This window comes from Sparus aurata, chromosome 18, assembly GCF_900880675.1.
Source record: "Sparus aurata chromosome 18, fSpaAur1.1, whole genome shotgun sequence".
Lineage (NCBI taxonomy): Eukaryota > Metazoa > Chordata > Actinopteri > Spariformes > Sparidae > Sparus > Sparus aurata.
The window spans coordinates 27,465,155-27,482,880 of NC_044204.1; the positions used below are offsets into that span (position 1 = coordinate 27,465,155).

The following is a 17,726-nucleotide window of genomic DNA, read 5'->3' on the forward strand; positions in this document are numbered from 1 at the left end:
GCTCAGTCAGACACAGCAGAGACAGTTAGAGAGCTAAAGGAACCAACAATGACTCAGAGGCTTTTACATGAGTTTGACAATTAACTGCAAAATGTTGTTTATACTTCACATTCTTTCGGACTTGCTCAATTTGCCGGGTTTCTCCTTTGGTCCTGAAAAACTCAACATGCGGAGACATTAAAACCTGCTGGAGACCTTTTGATCCAGCACAGAGAACATTATACTCATTAAGTCAGTGCATGCATGTTAAAGCATATCGCTAATTATTAATGCCTGCAACCAGTTGGCAGCTACCAATCGTTTTCCCTCGACAGCATCCTAACAAGGTTAAATGTACAGCAGTGATCTGTTGTTTTATAATGACACTTATAATAGTTGTAAGCCGGCATGTGAGGCTGTCAGAGTCAACATGTGGAATGTTTGAGACCCTTACGTCCACATTTTTGGGTCCCCACTGTTCATGATGTCTCCTGCATTCAAGTTTGTGATCATAGTTGACTTGACGCAGAATTTTATATCATTCAGCTGTTCCGTCAGAATAAACGGAGACCAGTTCCAAAGAGATCCCCGAACACCTCGACACAACACCAGTCACACCAGCTCCACTTCAATTAAGTCTGAAAGTGAGGTTTAGAGTTCTTGCTCATAAGTTATTCACTTCTAAAACATGTCAAAATAATAATGGATTAGTGATGAGCCTCGCTTCAGAGCGGGGAACATTTGTCCGGACACTATTCACACCTGTAACAACTGTGTTCGTGAAGCGTTATTAAGGCAGAGTGACTGTTCTTGTGCTACTTATCAGCACGCTTATAAGCAACTAGTGATCTTATATCGCATTTGCATACTGTAAATCATTGTCAGTTTCAGTATTACTAGTAATAGTAGTAGTACTAGAAAAACTGAAATTCCAAATCGTCCAGCAGCCAAAGGACAGTTCGATATAACAATAAACAATGACGATAGCAAAGAATAAACAATACAATAAAAAGTTCAGAAGAAACAGAGTTAGCAGATGTGATTCTATTTTCTACATTTACGTTTGTGTGAATTTTGTGATCTCCAGGTTGTGGAAGATGAATTTCATTTTGTTTTTTATTGTCCTTTATATTGTGATTTAAGGAACTCTCTTTTTGAATCAATCCAGTTTAAAAATCCTGATATATTTTGGAAATATGAAGGGGAGATTCTGTGCTGGTTGTTTGAAAATGATGTTTTTGCTTTCGCAAAATTTATGGAAAAGGCCTGGTATCTGCGGCAAAGTATTTTGTATCCTATATGACAATCCATCTGTATTTGTATCCATATCTTTAATGGTTTAGTTATGTTATGATGTGTTCTGTATTATGTCACGTGGCTATCGTGGATGTAATTGTGAAATTATTATTTGAAGAATATGATTAGTGTCTAATAAGCCCATGAGGGCTGGGCACCAACCATGGTGTTTGACACTTAAATAAACCAATCAATCAATCAATCAATCAAAAAATATATATGCTTTATTTTGCTTTTGTTTTACATAGGTACTTATTTTTAAAAATATTTCCTTGTTCTTTCATGTCTCTATACCGTGAATGTGTTTCTGTTCGATGCCAATTTGCCCCTCAGAGATCCGCTGAGTATCTCTGATTTCTGTTCAGATGTGTGCCGTTATGTAAAGCGGTAATCAGATCTTCTGATTATTAATGAGTCAGTCATTTAGTATCTATAATAAGATCTGAGTAAACGGTGGAAAATCCCCTCCAGAATCAAACTGCGCATCCTTAAACTGCTTGTCTAGTCCAGCCTGACATTCCCAAACCGAACGGGTTCTCCACTAGCGATCATATGAAACGGATAAAAGCAGAAAAGTGTCATATTCTACTAGATCATCAGAGCCGCTGTCACTTCACTTTTTGCCCACCAACAAAACCGATCAAATCGATTTAATGAGAAATGATTTCAGTAGGAAGCAGATCAGCTTGTCTCGGATCTACGGTGGTTCATTTTGGTGCACTGACGGTATCAAAAAGCGATGGTTTCTTAGAAAGAAGGATGTGAAATCTTAAGTAATTATGGGGAAGACGAGTGGTATTGAGCACCATTACTAGTAACTGTGTATTTTGTGGTTGATGGGCTCAAAACTCACAACAAAACCACAGAGTTCCTCCAAAGAGAGCCACACTTCTTCTTTCCTCCTCTTGTTTCGGTTTGCAAGAAAACAGAAGCCCAAGCTCGCCAACACGGATGATGACAAAGCAACAGAACAACAAATTCATGTTTTGTTTTCACTTTCCAAAGAGAAGCATGTTGTTGATTTGAGGGGAAACCGAGTTGCCAGCCCGAGGAGCAATGAAAACATGTCCCATCCGCAACCTGGGAGCTTCAGATTGTCTCTGATATGTGAGCGACTGCCACACTTCCTCTTGTCGCAACCTGCTCGTATGTAACAACAGAGTTAAGGAGTCCAGTTCTCTGCTGGCAGATCAGAGAGGAAGTGCCCCGAGATGCAGGGCGGGAAAGAAAACAGAGTGACACAACAGAAAGAATGACCGCAGTTTTATCATCCTCGCTTGCATCACTTCCTCGCCGTGGTCCTCCCGATGACCCGGAGGGCCCAAGATAATACGAACCCATCTTCTTCTTCTTCTTCTTCTTCCTCTTCTTCTTCTTCTTCTTCTCTTGCATCACGTCCTAGTCTTGGTCCTCCCGATGACCTGGAGGGCCCAATATAATACAAAATCTTCTTCTTCTTCATCATCATCATCATCTTCTCCTTGTTTTTTTTTCTTCTTCCTCTCTTGCATCACTTCCTCGTCATGGTTCTCCTGATAACCCAGAGTACCCAAGATGATACAAACCATTCTTCTTCTTCTTCTTTTTCTTTTTTTCTTCCTCTTCTTCTTCTTGGAGACATTTGCGACACAGTTTAAAGTGACGACATGTGTGTTTATGCAGGAGGCAGCACACCAACAGTCGCAACTACCAAAGAAGCACTGTGATATCAAAAGTTTTCATACTTGTGACGTGAAAAAAATTGGCCCAGACTTGTGAATGCCTGGAGAGCAGCACGATAAACTTTTCACATTTGCCAGGTTGGACTTTAAAGACATCAGATTGACGTTAACTTGCAGCATGTGTGTGGTTGTCGCGTCGGTTTAATGGTTAATTCACGTAAGTTTCCAGTGTGACAACACCGGTTAACTTCCTGAAGGTCACATTGCACCAACGGAGGAAACATTGTCACAGACAGGAACATCATTAACATGAATATATATTATCATGTCATAAAATCTGAAGTTGTTATTGATATAAGTAGATATAATAAAAAGGGAAATGTGTGGGATTGTTTTGATGTTTTTTTTTCTTTCAACAAAGCAAAAGTTAGTTTGGATTTTTTCACTCATTCTACCATGTTGTGGTTATTACACGGAGGTGTGCAGTAGTGCGTGTACGACTAATACTAAACTGTTAAAACAAACAGGCTGTTTATGAAGTCACGCGTCGAAATGTAACGATCAAATGACGCGGATGACAGACGGAAAAGCACTTTTTAAAGCTGGTACGAATATAAAAGATTACAGCAGATATTTATTTTAACATATGGAGTGAAAGAGTGGAAGTGACAATGACTTAAAATGCAGAGAAAATGTTAATCAATGTTGAATCATTTATAAAGTAACCAACTTATGGAGCACAGGTGTACAGTAACGTCTATGTTAAGATGACTATTGTTGCTCAGATTTGTTCCATTTGCATCGTTACTACATAATGTTGTCTTGTGTTGCTTATATATTGGCAAACTTAATAAAAACTTGCACTATATCAAAACAAAATAACATCTATTTGTAATTTAATGCACCCTAAACCAAGGCAGGGAAAGAACACATGTCGAGTGATTATTTTACAAGTTTGTGACTCAAGTTATGAAAAGATACTCGACTGCAGTTACACAGTAAATGTTCTCAGGCTTTACAGGAAGGTACAATTGTTCATGTTATCACTCTATCCTAAAAGGAACCTTATACTACGATATGCTCCAAATTTCCGAGAGCAACAGACATTCGGTAAATTCAAAATTGTCCAAAAAAACAATCGGTCTCAGATTCTGAGTGTTGAAGTTCAGATCCTGTGACTGAGTCCAATGAAAGTGTTTGAAGTGGGAGAGCTGGGTGAGGGGGGACCTCTGCTGCACAGTCTGCAGCGGTGCATTAGTCATCAGGCACCCACAGGACGCGAGCCCGGTTGACTCACAGGACAGTACAGCCTGTTCTCGCCCGGCTCACTGCTCTCATCTGACGCGGGACAGACACGCAGGACAACACGCAGCCGCTGCTTCTGCTTCTGCTTCAGCGTGACTCACTCAGCTCCACAAGTTTTTAATCTGTGCTGGATTTTCACACTCTGATAAAAAACACCTCTGGTCATTTTTTTTTTTTTAACTCCTCTGCATAAATAATTGAGGCTGATTTTTTTTTTTTATAAGTAGCTCAGTCAAGAGCTGATTATCTTGATTTGCAACAGAATATAAACAGAGCTCCAGGACAGAGAGGGTTGAATATCCGTCTCCATGAGTTGAGATTTCAGAGTTGTATATTTTATCTTCTTCTCTTTTTTTCTGTCTTCTTTCAAGGGCAGCCTTGATACACCTCTGTAGCAGTGGAGCAGTGGTACAAAGTAACTCACTCAAACTCTGCACTTCAGTTTTGAGGTACTTGTACTTTACTTGAGTACTGCACGTTCTGCTGCTTCACACTGCCACTCCACTTAAATTCAAAGGCAGTTATTGCACTTCTTACTCCACTACACACGTATCTGACTTAACTTTAGTTACTGGTTACTTTGCAGATTTTGTTTGCAAAATAATGTAATGTTAGATTCAGATTCAGTTGAAACTTGTTGACCCCTACAGGGGGAATTCAAGCAGCAGTTAAACTCTATAAAACGGTTTTAATCAAATGTTCCAGCTTCACGAACACACAAAAACCACGATCCAGTAACATGATTCACATTATTCTGAAATCATGTATAATGAGTTGTTTGAGTACGTTTTTACGGTAGTACTTTTGTATTCAAATCCATGACTTGTAACTGAGTATTTCTACTCTGTGGTGCTGCTGCTTTTACTCAAGTACGTGATCCGAGTGCTTATTTTTCCACTGATATAAAAGAGACTTTGTTGTGAGACCTGATCAAGTTAGTGAACCCTTGAAATAAAAAAAATGATACCAGATAGATACAAGCACGTGGTTTTAATAAAAGAGTTTATGTCAAATCTACTTTTATCCCTTCATGTGTCCAGATAAGGATCAGTTTTCACTGTATTAAAGCTCTTTTATAAGAAAGACAGCAGACAGCCGCGGGCTCAAAGACTGACTCCACAATCCATTTACTCTTGTCCTTGTGAGATGTACACAGTAGCTCCCTGTATGTACATAAAGAGCTCTGCCGCTCGGGGCGGACTCAGTGAAGCTTGATCTTTAAGATCCTGCCCGGCGGTGAGAAACCGAGGTCAAACGTGGGGAACGAGGAGTCAAGGGAGGACTTAACGCCTGGATGAGCAGTCACGTTGCTGTGGTGATAATGAGCGTTTAGAAAACACATTCATGCAGCGGAGCATCTGCGTGCATCCACCTCTCCGGCTCACCGTGTCACTGCTGCGTATTTAATGCGTTCAAAAGGGGGTTAATCTCCAACGTGATTGCATGTCAAGAACAAACCCCGAGCTCCCGCGGCGTCCGGCGTGGAAGTGGAGCACACGGGCAACAAAAGAGTGACGGGACCTTGACAGCGTGGGATGTTTTCATATTACATCTTTATTGTTGGTTTAATAGAAAAGAAAGAAAAAAAAAATGTGCCTTTTTGATACAGATTGAAAATTACTTTGACAAGAACACAAAAATGACATTAATTCTTTTTTTTTTTTTTCCTAGCAGCATGACTTGATTTTCAGATCTTGCGGCATCACTGGCCTTGTTAGAACATTTTGTAAAATGACAAAAAAAACACGTGTTTTTTTACATATATTCTTTTTTAAAAAAGCAAGAAAACAAAGAGCTTGTGTTGGGAGGACAGAGGCTGACGGCTGTAAGAAGAGAAAGACAGGCAATAGAGGTTTTTTACTGCAGCAACCTTACCGGAGGTCAGAGGAGGAAAACGTTTAGCAGGGTGATGAAATACTCCTCGTATTTCAACATGTAAGGCTGTGGGAAGGCCTGGTGACCATACAGAAAACATAAATGAGAATTACATCAGGGTTGTTTTTTTTTCATATATTCAACATATGGAGCATAAAGAGGATTTTACATGACTCAAGTGTGACCAAAAGCCTTCACACACCATTTAAAGAGGACGACTGCAAAAAAAAAAAAAAAAAAGGTATTCTTGCTGGAAGTGGTCCCCGGTTAGGTTATGAGGTGTTGGCAAATCAAGGCTCAGCTTCACTATATATATATATATATATATATATATATATATATATATATATATATATATATATATATATATATATATATATATATATTTATAAACCTTCAGTCATTTCTGTTTCACGCATATTTTTTGCACGGCCTCTCACTGAGGAGAGGCCGTTTGAAACAGCCGGCAGAGATTGAGGTCAGTGGAGCAGAGAAGTGGCACATTTGCAGAGAATAACAAAGCTCGATATTGCAATAGTTGGATCGACTTCAAGTCAAGTGAGGGGTTTTTTTTTTTCTTCTCGAGGGAAAAGTCTAATGCCAAAATAAATGAGGCCTTTGTCGAAACCCCCCCCCCCCCAAAACTGATTTAATAAGTAACTATGACACAATTACTGTAAATAAAGCAGTACGAACATGTTGGTTTAAGATCATGTGACCTGCTTTTTTGGAAGAATGTAACAACCAAGACTGAAACAGCGCCTGATGGCTTCATCTTGCCACGTTTTAAAACGGTGATAAATATCAGCCTGTCGGTCTTTATTCATGAGCTCAATGTGCCTCTCTGTAGCTCCGACCTGCGCGCTGAATAATACATGTGAGCATCGGTCGGTAAAGTAAAGCAAACACAGGGGAGGCGCGTTAAAGGAGACGTGTTATGCTCATTTTCAGGTTTTAGTGCTCATAGAACACATCAGTTGTCTAGCTGTCCACTATGCTCCCGCTGTCTGAAACATTGTTTTAGCTCCAGTCTCCTCCTGACCAAGCGACAGAGCAGCTAAATCATACAAATGTGCGACACGGTGACATGAGCGTGATGTCGCAAAGTCACGGAATGAAAGGCGGGACAACTGACAAGGTTTCAGGGAGTAGTGTTTTCTGTGGGGGAGAGGAAGTTCTGTCTCTGCCGACTTTGACCTTTTTTAACTTTGAATACTAAGCGAAGGGGAAAAAATGAAATAGCATAATAGGTCTCCTTTAAGCTTTCACTAGTGTGACTGTCAGGTAAGACAATTAAAAAGACAAACAACAGCCCCCCCAAAACCCTCCTGATTATAAAAACAATAACACATGTAGTCTTGTTAGTAGTTCATAGTTAAGAGGCTCTACTGCGGGTTTATCATTTAGAGTTTGACGTGTTCAGAAGAGTGACGCGGTCGCAGGAAGTGGACTGTGAGCCCGAAAACGATGCTGCATAGATGAAAAGCTTTGGCAAGCCAGACACGGGTTCAGATCGCAGCACAGAACCATCCGGATGTCACGGTATCTTTCTTCATTCGATCAGCCCCTTCACTTCTATATATCATTTCAGATCTGACCGCTGCAGCACTTTTCTGTGTTTCTTTTTCCAGTAGTCATTGAAGTGTATCACGAAAGACACCAACAAATAAGATCAAAAACAAAACAATTATCAAAAAGCAAAATTAAGACGATAAAAAAACAGTTTACGGTTAATTAAAAACCATTACAAAGTGTATAAAGTACATAATGTTGATACAGATCTCCAGTACAAAGGAGCACTCAGCTGCTTCTGAGCAGAAACTGAGTGAGAGTGAAACAAAGCGAGGAGGCTGTTACGAAAAGGTCCAGGTATCGACAACGATCACATTGAAGGAAAGAAAAGAGATTTTTTTTTTAAAAAAACATTAAGATCTGAAAAGTTCACTATACAAGCTTCGCTGTTGTGTCTCAGATCTCACAGCTCTGATCAGATCAGGTTCCGGTGCGTCGCAGCTGTTCAGTAACTATAAGGCAGGTTTGTTTGTTTTTTTTCAAACTGCTGCGACTTCTCGTCTCTTCTCGAACAAGACGACGGTGCGGTTCAGGCTTCGAGCTAACAAGGTGACGCTACTTGCAACACAAATAATCCAAAACGGGAAAAAAAAAGTTCACAGTCAAATAAAAACGTAACAACTCTAGTACATTGTGTCGAGACGAGATACGCTTCGTGCATAGAAACACAAGTCAGCCTTCTGCAGCCGTCGCTATGCGAAAAGGCCCCGCGAGGACCTCCAATATGGCTGGCAGGGCGTAATCCCTCCGTAGTCACTTTCAAGATTGTGGGACTTCTAGCGACACGGGCCTCTAGTTTGACTAGTGCAGAAATACATAGAAATACTGTAAAATGAGTCACTTTTACATCTATTTGAGCTCGGTCGAATTACCGCGCAGGAGCTCCATGTTCAGCGGCTGGTACGTGGACGACTCACACAGCCCATAATGCAACACTCCCTCAGTCAAACTAGAGGCCGGTGTTCCTGCTTTTCAAACGTGCCTTAACCGCTGTATGGATCTCCACTGCTTACGCTTTAGTGTCTCTTTTGTATCTTGACGTAGGGATATTAGACATTTAACATATCTGCATTTCTTCAACCCCAGACATAAAAAGAAAACGATGCTGCGATGAAGAGAAGGATGCGAAGGCAGAAAACAAAAATCTCTGAAATAATTACGCGCTGCATGTCGGATTAAACGGAACGGAAATTTGCCGTTTTCCACTAGTTGCCTAAAACTGATGCTGATGAGGTTTTTCTGTAGGAAGCGATGCTGATTGAAAAAACAGGCGTTTGGCAGCGTCGTAACAAGCAACGACACTGAACAGTGATGCGATGAAGCGATGAAGAATGTCAACAACAGGTCCCGCTGGATTGAGGATTGTTTGATTACTGAGGTATTGGTGTATGTTTTCCTATCAGAACCTTTTGTCCTATAGCATGAATCCCCCCCCCCCCACCAACAAAACTACACCCAGCAGTGAGGTTTGTGTAGTTCTCAGGCTCTAACGCGTAGTAACATGGAAAACCGACTGAATAATGGCAGTGAAAGCAAAAGACAGGGGGTGTCGGACAGAAGGGAACACCACCCGATGGCCAAAGCGGCTCCTTCCTCGCGGTGCACTGATCCCCCCCTCTCTGCTTTTCAAGAAATGCATATAACCAAAGAGTGCGACTTGAAACAGTCAATTATTGCAGCTCTACTTCACATCTGTTCATCTAAATTCATTGTTCAAGAGAACTTGCAGTCAGAGGTAAGTGGTCTAAATGCTCATGAGACGTAATAACTGCAAGCTGTCCCCTCTCGAAGGTGTTTTGGACTCATCACCGCCGACGCGGCGAGCGCACACCCCTTCATGACGCAATGCTAGACTAAAGCAGCAAACTGATTATCTGTGAGATGACCCGGCGCGGGGGGCTCAGGTTCATTTGGCAGCGTTCATCTCAGTAGTCCCCCATTCATCGACAGACTGTAACAAAGTGGCTCCATATTATGTAACTGTGTGTGCAGCACACGGAGGAAAAGTTCTGATTAAATGACACAGAATGCCTCTTTTTCTGTAACTGAGAAGAAAAAAAAAGAAAAAAAAACCTATGCTACCACCAGCCGTCTGTCTCCTGTCAGGACTCTTGTTCACAGTGTGCATGCTACAAAAAAACTAATCTGAATGATCTTTTTCAAAGCTGTAACAAACAAAGTTCATGCAGACTTTTTCTAGCACCCTCCTAAACCTTTAAAGGCCAATACAAACTGTAGATTTTTGCTGAAAGCGGACAGTTAAGGTTGAACAGACTGGTGAGAAGCCTCATGTCAACTGTAGAGTCAGGTTTCATTGATTCAGGCAGCAGATGCACCGGCTCACCGCCACGAACTTTGGGCTTGTCCACATGTATACGGATATTTTTCCTTCTATTTGAATTATTTGTTGGCCTTTTAATGGCTTTAATTAGATAGTGCAGCTCCAAAGAGAGACAGGAAATGTGGTGAGAGAGGAGGGGGGGGGGGGGGCGACATGTAGCTTACGGCCAATGGTCGGATTTGAACCCTGATCCACTGCGGTGAGGACACTGCCTCTCTACTGATCGAACTCCATTTCTGTTCAAACTAGCTCCCTTCTGAAAAACAGATCTGTACGCTAAACTATTCCAAAGTAGTAGTAACCTAGAGGTGCTTTCTTTTTAAATATATATTTTTGGGCCTTTTCATGGCTTCGGGTCAGCTTTCCGATTCGCACCTCAAAAAACCGGACTTAACAAAATCCGCCTACGCCGCTTACCAACATCTTTGAAAGCTGTAGGATATATTGTTTATGAGCGCTTCTGTCTCATCTGTGCCTCATTAAATCAATCTTAGACACAGTACTGGCCAGCTTCTAACTGTGGAGATGTTGCTTTGATGTTTTTAATGCGCAAGATAATGTGAAATGCATCATAATCAGCTGGCATTACTAACCTGGCTAGAACTGGTATTCACATTTGTTGTACTGGAACGCAGTCAACTCCCGTGTGATTTCATTCCGATCTCCAGCTTCCAACATCCAACTTTCCGCGGTAAATCAAACGCGCCCGGCGTACTGAGCTTTTTCTATTTGAATTAAAATGATCCAAGAACAGAAGAAAAGCGAAGTAGTAAACTTGTAATTAGACCTGGCAGTGCTAACAACAAACTTATATTTGTGTGAGCCAAACAACCAGACGTCTGCCGCGTTTGTGGTTTCATACGCGCGCTCATTACACAAAACACAAATTTGCCTGTGATCAAGAGGCTAAAAAATAAAGAGTAAAATATTGCAAAATATCCATGTATCTGTGGACAAGGTCCTACACTGCATATATTAAAACAACCACAAGTTGCAGAGTTACTGACCAAGTGTGTGTTAAGACTGTGGAAAAACACGTAACACTCTCCAGCTCATGGCAGGCGAATCGGTTGAATCAACAAACGCAACAGTCGCACATCCGTCGCTGGTGGAGAAGCTGAAGCAATGAAGTTTTTTGGACCCTTGGGTGTGCGTTCAGTGTGGTACGCTACAGTGTGCGGTTGAGTTGAGGTGATTGTGTCTGGTGGCGGATCTCTCTCGAGAACAACTGTCTGCTGCCTCCGGTGACATTTACGACAGGCGCGCTCGTTTCTCTGTCACGGCCGGAAAACAGCAAAAAAAGAAAAGAAAAATTTAAAACCTGCAAAATCACTCGAGATGAGACCGTGGGTTCAGCTACACGAACTAAATAATGCTGCACTGTGTGAAAAGAAATTGCATGAGGTACTACAATAAGAAAGTGAAATTATCCCTTCATTAATTCTTACTTGACATGCCTCTTCTCTTAACAATTTCTTTACGTGGAATCCAAGTATAAAGCATAGTATTTCTCACAGCTTCAACAAGCTAAGGTGGCGAAATCGAAGCTGTGAAATCAGAAACTACGACTGTCAGTTAAATTCTCTTCTTTTCGTTTCCTCTTGGAGGTATGTGTTACTACAGAGCCACCGCGGGTAAAAACCATCCTGGTTGAGACTGTTGTGCTTATCCTCCTCGCGCACGTGTCCATCATCCTACGCTGATGTGCCTTCTGTTCGTCTTCTCTGTGGCTTATGAAGCCAGAGCGCTCCTTTCATCGATTTCTCTCCACATGAAAATACACAGCAATGAGAATCCAGGAGGGTGAGATGGTTAAAGGTCAGCCAACGGGAAGTCCATGGTTGGAGAGGAGGGCAATCTAAGGATCAGAAAAAAGGTGCTGGTGGGCTGAATCCCTGGAAAAACAAAAAGAAAAAGTATAAGAAGAAATATGCATCCACTCACTTCCATGATCAATGCCTGATATATGTGAACATGTGTAACCTTTGTACGGTGCGACTCAAATATGTGTCTCCACGTCGGTGTAGCCGGGCAGGATGTCTCCATTGGAGCAGCTCTTGGGCTCCTCCGCTGGTTGGGTGCAGGGCAGCATGTGGGCGGTTGTGGACGTCTCCTCTGGTGACGCCTGGTCTCGCTGGAGCCTGCGGTGGATCAGGGGCACAAAGAACAGCACCACGCCCCCCACCATAGGTGGAACCCCAGCCAGGGAGAAGGCCACCGTGTAGTTCCCAAAGTAATCATGTAGGAGACCTGGGCAGAGGAGGCGGAGGGGCACAGTTCATATTAATAATGATAGATCTAATAATGATAGATAGCAGCGTGAACGGGTCATATGGAAGCACCAGTGACCGAGTGGGGAAAAACTCTGGGCAGATGTTTTGTAGAACTTTGACAATGAGCAGTCTTAACGCCACTTTTGCACGTGCCGACGTATGTTTGAGCGCTTGTTACAGCTGATTAAACCTGCACTAGCACAGAGAGATTACTGTCACTCCGGACATCGTCTGCTTTATTCATACATGTGGCTCACACCGGATGTAGGACCAGAGAGCTGGCAAGCTAAAGTCTGGGCCAATAACACGGACACTTGTGTTCACACATACAGCTCCTACATGTAAACTCTGGCTCCAGAAGTCCAGAACAGAACTTTTCCTGAAAGTCTCACACTCAGCTGTCTGCTAAAGCAGAGTTCAAGCACATAACTCCTCTTAAAACAACATATTTAAGGGTCAGTATTTGAAGAGGTTGGAAATCTAAAGTGTCAGTATCACTCTCTTACCAGCAGGAGCTTTAACTTTGCAGCCCACAACATGCTAATCATGTGCTTCTGAGTTGCTGGTCGGCATGTTGTTGATGTTCAGAGAGGCTACCTCTGTATGCCCCACTTTCCACCCACAGGCTTTTATGTCGAGCTAAACTAATGAGGTTCTGGCTCCGGCTCCATTTTTAAAAACACAGAGGCCTGAGAGAGTGCTCTCACTTTTCTCATCCGACTCTGGGAGAAAATGCGACATGCTGACCTGTTCCTCTACAACCCACGACTGACATGCAGTATATATCATATACATTCATTCTGTTATATATCTCAATTTAATACTAATCAGTCAGTGGAATTCAACAAAGACCTTGAACTATTGCGTTACAGTACAGCAATCTCACCCTGTCTATAGCATTTATCTGCCTTGGAGCTGAGGCGAACAAAGTGTACCTACAGTAACAAAGCTAGGTCAACAAGTTTAACGCGCTGCTCTGTGTGTGTGATCCACCGCAGAGCTTGTGACATAAGGGCGGCGGGAGGGGTGTGCATTTACATTGTTGCACACAACATATGCATTCTTGCTCCTGAACTGTACAGCCTGTACTGAACAACACATGTTGACACAGTGGTTCACTCATTTAGACTCTGAGGAGCTGATATTCCACAGACTGATCTCACTCCCCCGTTTAGTGTCTTACACATCCACAGCGTAGAAATTGTTTAACTACAAGATTAGCGTCTGCATCTGTGGTCAGTGAAAGGATGATTTAAACCACATGCCACCGTGCTGTACTTCCTGTCTGCACCGATGTCTCTGTGTGCAGTCTCTTAAGGTGACTTTCTGCATGGACTGGATCCTATTACCTGACAAGGGAGAGAGAGAAAAACACCTGTCGGACTTAAAACGAGGGGGAGCATCGGGGGAGAACAAAACTCCTGACAGCCGAAATGTTTCTGCTGCCTGACTGTAACACATGCTACCAAAATCAATACAAGGAAACTAGAATAATGTCAGTATTTAAAAAAAAAAAAAATGTGAAGAAAACATGAGAAAATTGTACAGAAGAAAAAAGGTTATGTAGTTGTTTCATTAGGTAATTGTTTTTGTCAGAAAATCAGGTAAATGCCCACAGATATCCAAAGCTATGTCCACACAAAGCTTTGCATATCACAATTGTGACATGATAGTAGCGGAGTAAAAACAGTTTGTCTGTAGGCTCACAGCTTTCACTTTTTTTCCTGACACGTTCTACACAAAACCATCAACTGATGAACGGAGAAGATAACTGACTAATAAATGTAGAATGAAAACAATGGTTAGTTGGAGCTGCACAATAAACATGTTCTCTCCTTTGTCCTTTTTCTTCTGTTCTCATAATCTGATTTTAGCGATACTTTGTGGATGAAGTGTTCAGTTCTAGTTTCCGGGGCAGAAAGTTTTTCTTTTGCCATGTGAAGACAAAGCTTTGCATATTCAAACCAAGATTATGTAGAAATGTGGCACTTTGTGCGATTTGGCGCCCCCCCACAGCTTCTGAGTGCAACACCGCCCTCGTAAATACAAATCCCCGGTCTGCAACAATTTGTCAGAGGTGGTGTAGGTGCTAACTGTTGATGGCTTGTATGTTGAAGTAAACGTGTGTAACTCTGTGATCCTACCTTCTCACTGAAGTAACACAGTGCAGAAACAAGTGATGGGGGCGGAGTTGCTGACACCATTCACCCTGTTACAAGACACTCTACCATCAACATGACTGTGAAGGTGTTATTTTAGGGCCAAACAGTCACATAATGTGCCTAAATTAATTCATATTTACAAACTGCATTCTCCAAATATGTAATCTAAAACAGAAATGAGTCAATTCTTTAATCAGAGTCTGTTTTTTTTTAACTAAACAGCCTGAGAGATTTAGTTTTGACAAATGCCTCAGACCGTCAGTAGCTATATCTAGACTCTGTGAGTGTTCTGTAGTAAAAACAGTGCGTGTACAGTATGTGTGTGAGATGTGAAAGATGTTTGCAAGAGAGAGAGAGAGAGTGCACAGGGCAGTCTGAGTCATTAAATCAATGTTCTGCTCTCGTTGTTCTCCTGTATGTTCGTCTTATCAGAGAGCCGGGGAGGAAAGATGGAGAGAGGGTGGAGGTGAGGGGGACATAAAGAGAGCTGAACACTGCCTGTAGTTGCTTTTCTTTTTTTTCCCCCCCGGAAGACAAATCACTTGAGACAGCTTGCAGTTGGCCGTGAGCCCAAAACCTCTAAATACAATCCATCCTGCGACGCATTTGTCTTGCTCTCCCTTTACTCCCTACAGTTGTTCTATCCTTACTCTGCCAATATCAATCAACTTGTGCGCTGTAGCTGCCAACATCCCTGAAGTCAGCGCACAGAGCCGGATCACTGCAAACTCTTTGTGGATTATATGGTATAAATCAGAGCTATGTTGTGGTAATAATAAAAGAGCGTGCTTCTCACCAGCGATAGGTGGACCTGCTGTCATGGGAAGAGACATAAGGCCTAGAAGGTACCCGATGGCCTGCGAGGCTTGCATGGGACCGACCAGCTCGAACGCTATGGGGGCCATCATGGTGAGGAAGCAGCCGTCGCACAGCCCCAAGAACACGCACACGACCACCAGCCCCTCGAACACCGAGCACTGAGGAATCAGCATGGACATCAGGCCCAGAGCAATGAAGGACACCACCTGAAACACAGCGAGGACACAATTAACAACTCTCTCCGTTATCTCTCCCATTAAAGAAAAGGTTCAGCAGGTTTTTAGCTTGTTTCCAGTGTTTCTGTCTTTCTTTTGTAGGGTTAGGGTTAGGGTTAGTCGGAGACATTAATCTTGTTGGTGGAGGAGGCGATATATACCCCATTAATACATGGTCCGAAAAATTCAAAGCTAGTGAGGCTAACACCAGTGTTAACCTTTCCAACAGGCTAACCTGAATGTTAGTTTCTCTGACAGGCTAAACTCGATGTTAGCTTCTCTGACGGGCTAACCTCGATGTTAGCTTCTCTGGCAGGCTAACCTGAATGTGTTTGCTTCTCAGACAGGCTAACATCAGTGTTAGCTTCTCTGACAGGCTAACCTGAATGTGTTAGCTTCTCTGACAGGCTAACCTCGATGTTAGCTTCTCTGACAGGCTAACCTCGATGTTAGCTTCTCTGACAGGGTTTACCTCGATGTTAGCTTCTCTGACAGGCTAACCTCAATGTTAGCTTCTCTGAAAGGTTAACCTCGATGTTAGCTTCTCTGACAGGCTAACCTAAATGTGTTAGCTTCTCTGACAGGCTAACCTCGATGTTAGCTTCTCTGACAGGTTAACCTCAATGTTAGCTTCTCTGACTAGCTGTAAAAAATGTGATCAAGATGTACTGATTCCTGTGAAGAGCTAGCTACACAGAGGGGATCTGAAACAGAAAGATATCAACAGTGCTTATATTTGCATATTACTGTAGCTGCCATTTTTACGATAATTTGTAAAAAGTATCAAATGTCTTTTATTGGAAATGATTAGCTGAAAGACTATGTTGGCTTGAGTAAACAGAAGGCTGATAATACCATTAATCTGATCGATATTTAAAAGCTATGTGTCGATAATAACTAAGCTAAAGGAATATAAAGCTTAGGAATGAAGTACTGCTGCCGCTGAAGGCTGTCTAAACTGTCTGTTCAACTCTTAACAGTCAGCTCACACTGTCGCATTACACTGAGCACAAGGTTCATACTGTGAAATCTGAAGGAGGGTTTTGTGCCTCAACAGCAAACCAGAAGCTGGTACCGTAAACCCTTCACAATGAAAACACTACAAGAAAGCAACTCTCAAGAATTCATTGTTTAAATTTTAAAAAAGACCAACAAGTGTGTGTCTTAGTATGATGGCAGGAGAGAAATTAATCAATGGGGACATTATGTCTGCATCATGTGCATGCAGAAACATGTGCATGCAGCACAAAGTACATTTACAGCTGCAAGAACGGAAAATTGCTGTTTGTGTTCATCCCTGCGTTGAACTGCTCAGACTTCCCTTCTCTTATCCAGATGGGCAATTCTTATAGCATCATGAAACGCTTCTTTTTATTCTGGTACAGCAAGCGTGTGCAAATTAGCATCTGAACCATGTCGGTATGCAACAAAATAAGCCAATAAAGACAGTGAATCACTCGGATTGCAAAAAGAAACATATACTGACTTTGTTGTATGTCTTCACATGACGGTAAAGTTACAGTTGACATCCATGTCTGTTAAATAGGTATCCAGTATGACCTGGGTTGTAAACTCAAAGGGTCAAAAGGCACATTTCATTTCATCTGGCTTACATTTTATGCTTTTGTACATTTCCTCACCTGCATGTAGATCTTATGAAGACCGGGAATGAGGTCACCGATCTTACCAAAAGCGAGGCGTCCAACCCCAGATGAGGCTCCTATGCAAACCAGTAGCACCCAGTCCTTCTCGTTGTCCTTAAACTGCTTCTCTACAAAGTTCATCTGAGACACAGAAAGAAAAACAGACATGTGAGTTTTGGCTGTGTGTTCGGCGGGTCAAATGTGACGCATAAGTAACTCTCCAGATGCTCCTAACAATGAATGGGCTAACAAAGATATCGACACAACCTGCTGGTGAACTTTTTCACATGTTCACACGAGAAGTCAACAAACTCAGTAAATGGGCGTGCATTTGGTGGAGCGGAGCAATCGTCCATCAATAACACCGAAGCCGAGATCTTACAATAAAATGTCTTCATCCACAGACCTCTGGAGCAGCAGGACAGGAAGACCCAACGCATATAGGTCAGACCCTCCCACTCCCATCAGCCCTGACTCCTCAAAAACATTAAACCGCCCTCTGAAGTCCTTCCTGAACAAGCTGGTCATTGTGAAATATTTGCTCTGCTTTGAAGGGCTCTACATTCATCAATGGCCATAGGATAG

The 17,726-nt window shown here is 42.3% G+C and overlaps 1 protein-coding gene across 1 annotated transcript in view; it reads right to left on the minus strand.

The window, feature by feature from the left end:
• Positions 1–5,775: 5,775 nt before the first annotated feature.
• Positions 5,776–17,726, minus strand: part of slc16a2 (solute carrier family 16 member 2) — a 28,942-nt gene continuing 16,991 nt past the window's right edge. Inside the window, exons 4-7 of the mRNA XM_030396602.1 lie at positions 17,139–17,282; positions 15,261–15,489; positions 12,013–12,279; positions 5,776–11,924 (exon numbers count right to left, since the gene is read on the minus strand). Coding sequence (XP_030252462.1) covers positions 12,029–12,279; positions 15,261–15,489; positions 17,139–17,282 — 624 coding nt within the window. The 3' untranslated portion in view covers positions 5,776–11,924; positions 12,013–12,028. The remainder of the gene's footprint in view (positions 11,925–12,012; positions 12,280–15,260; positions 15,490–17,138; positions 17,283–17,726) is intronic.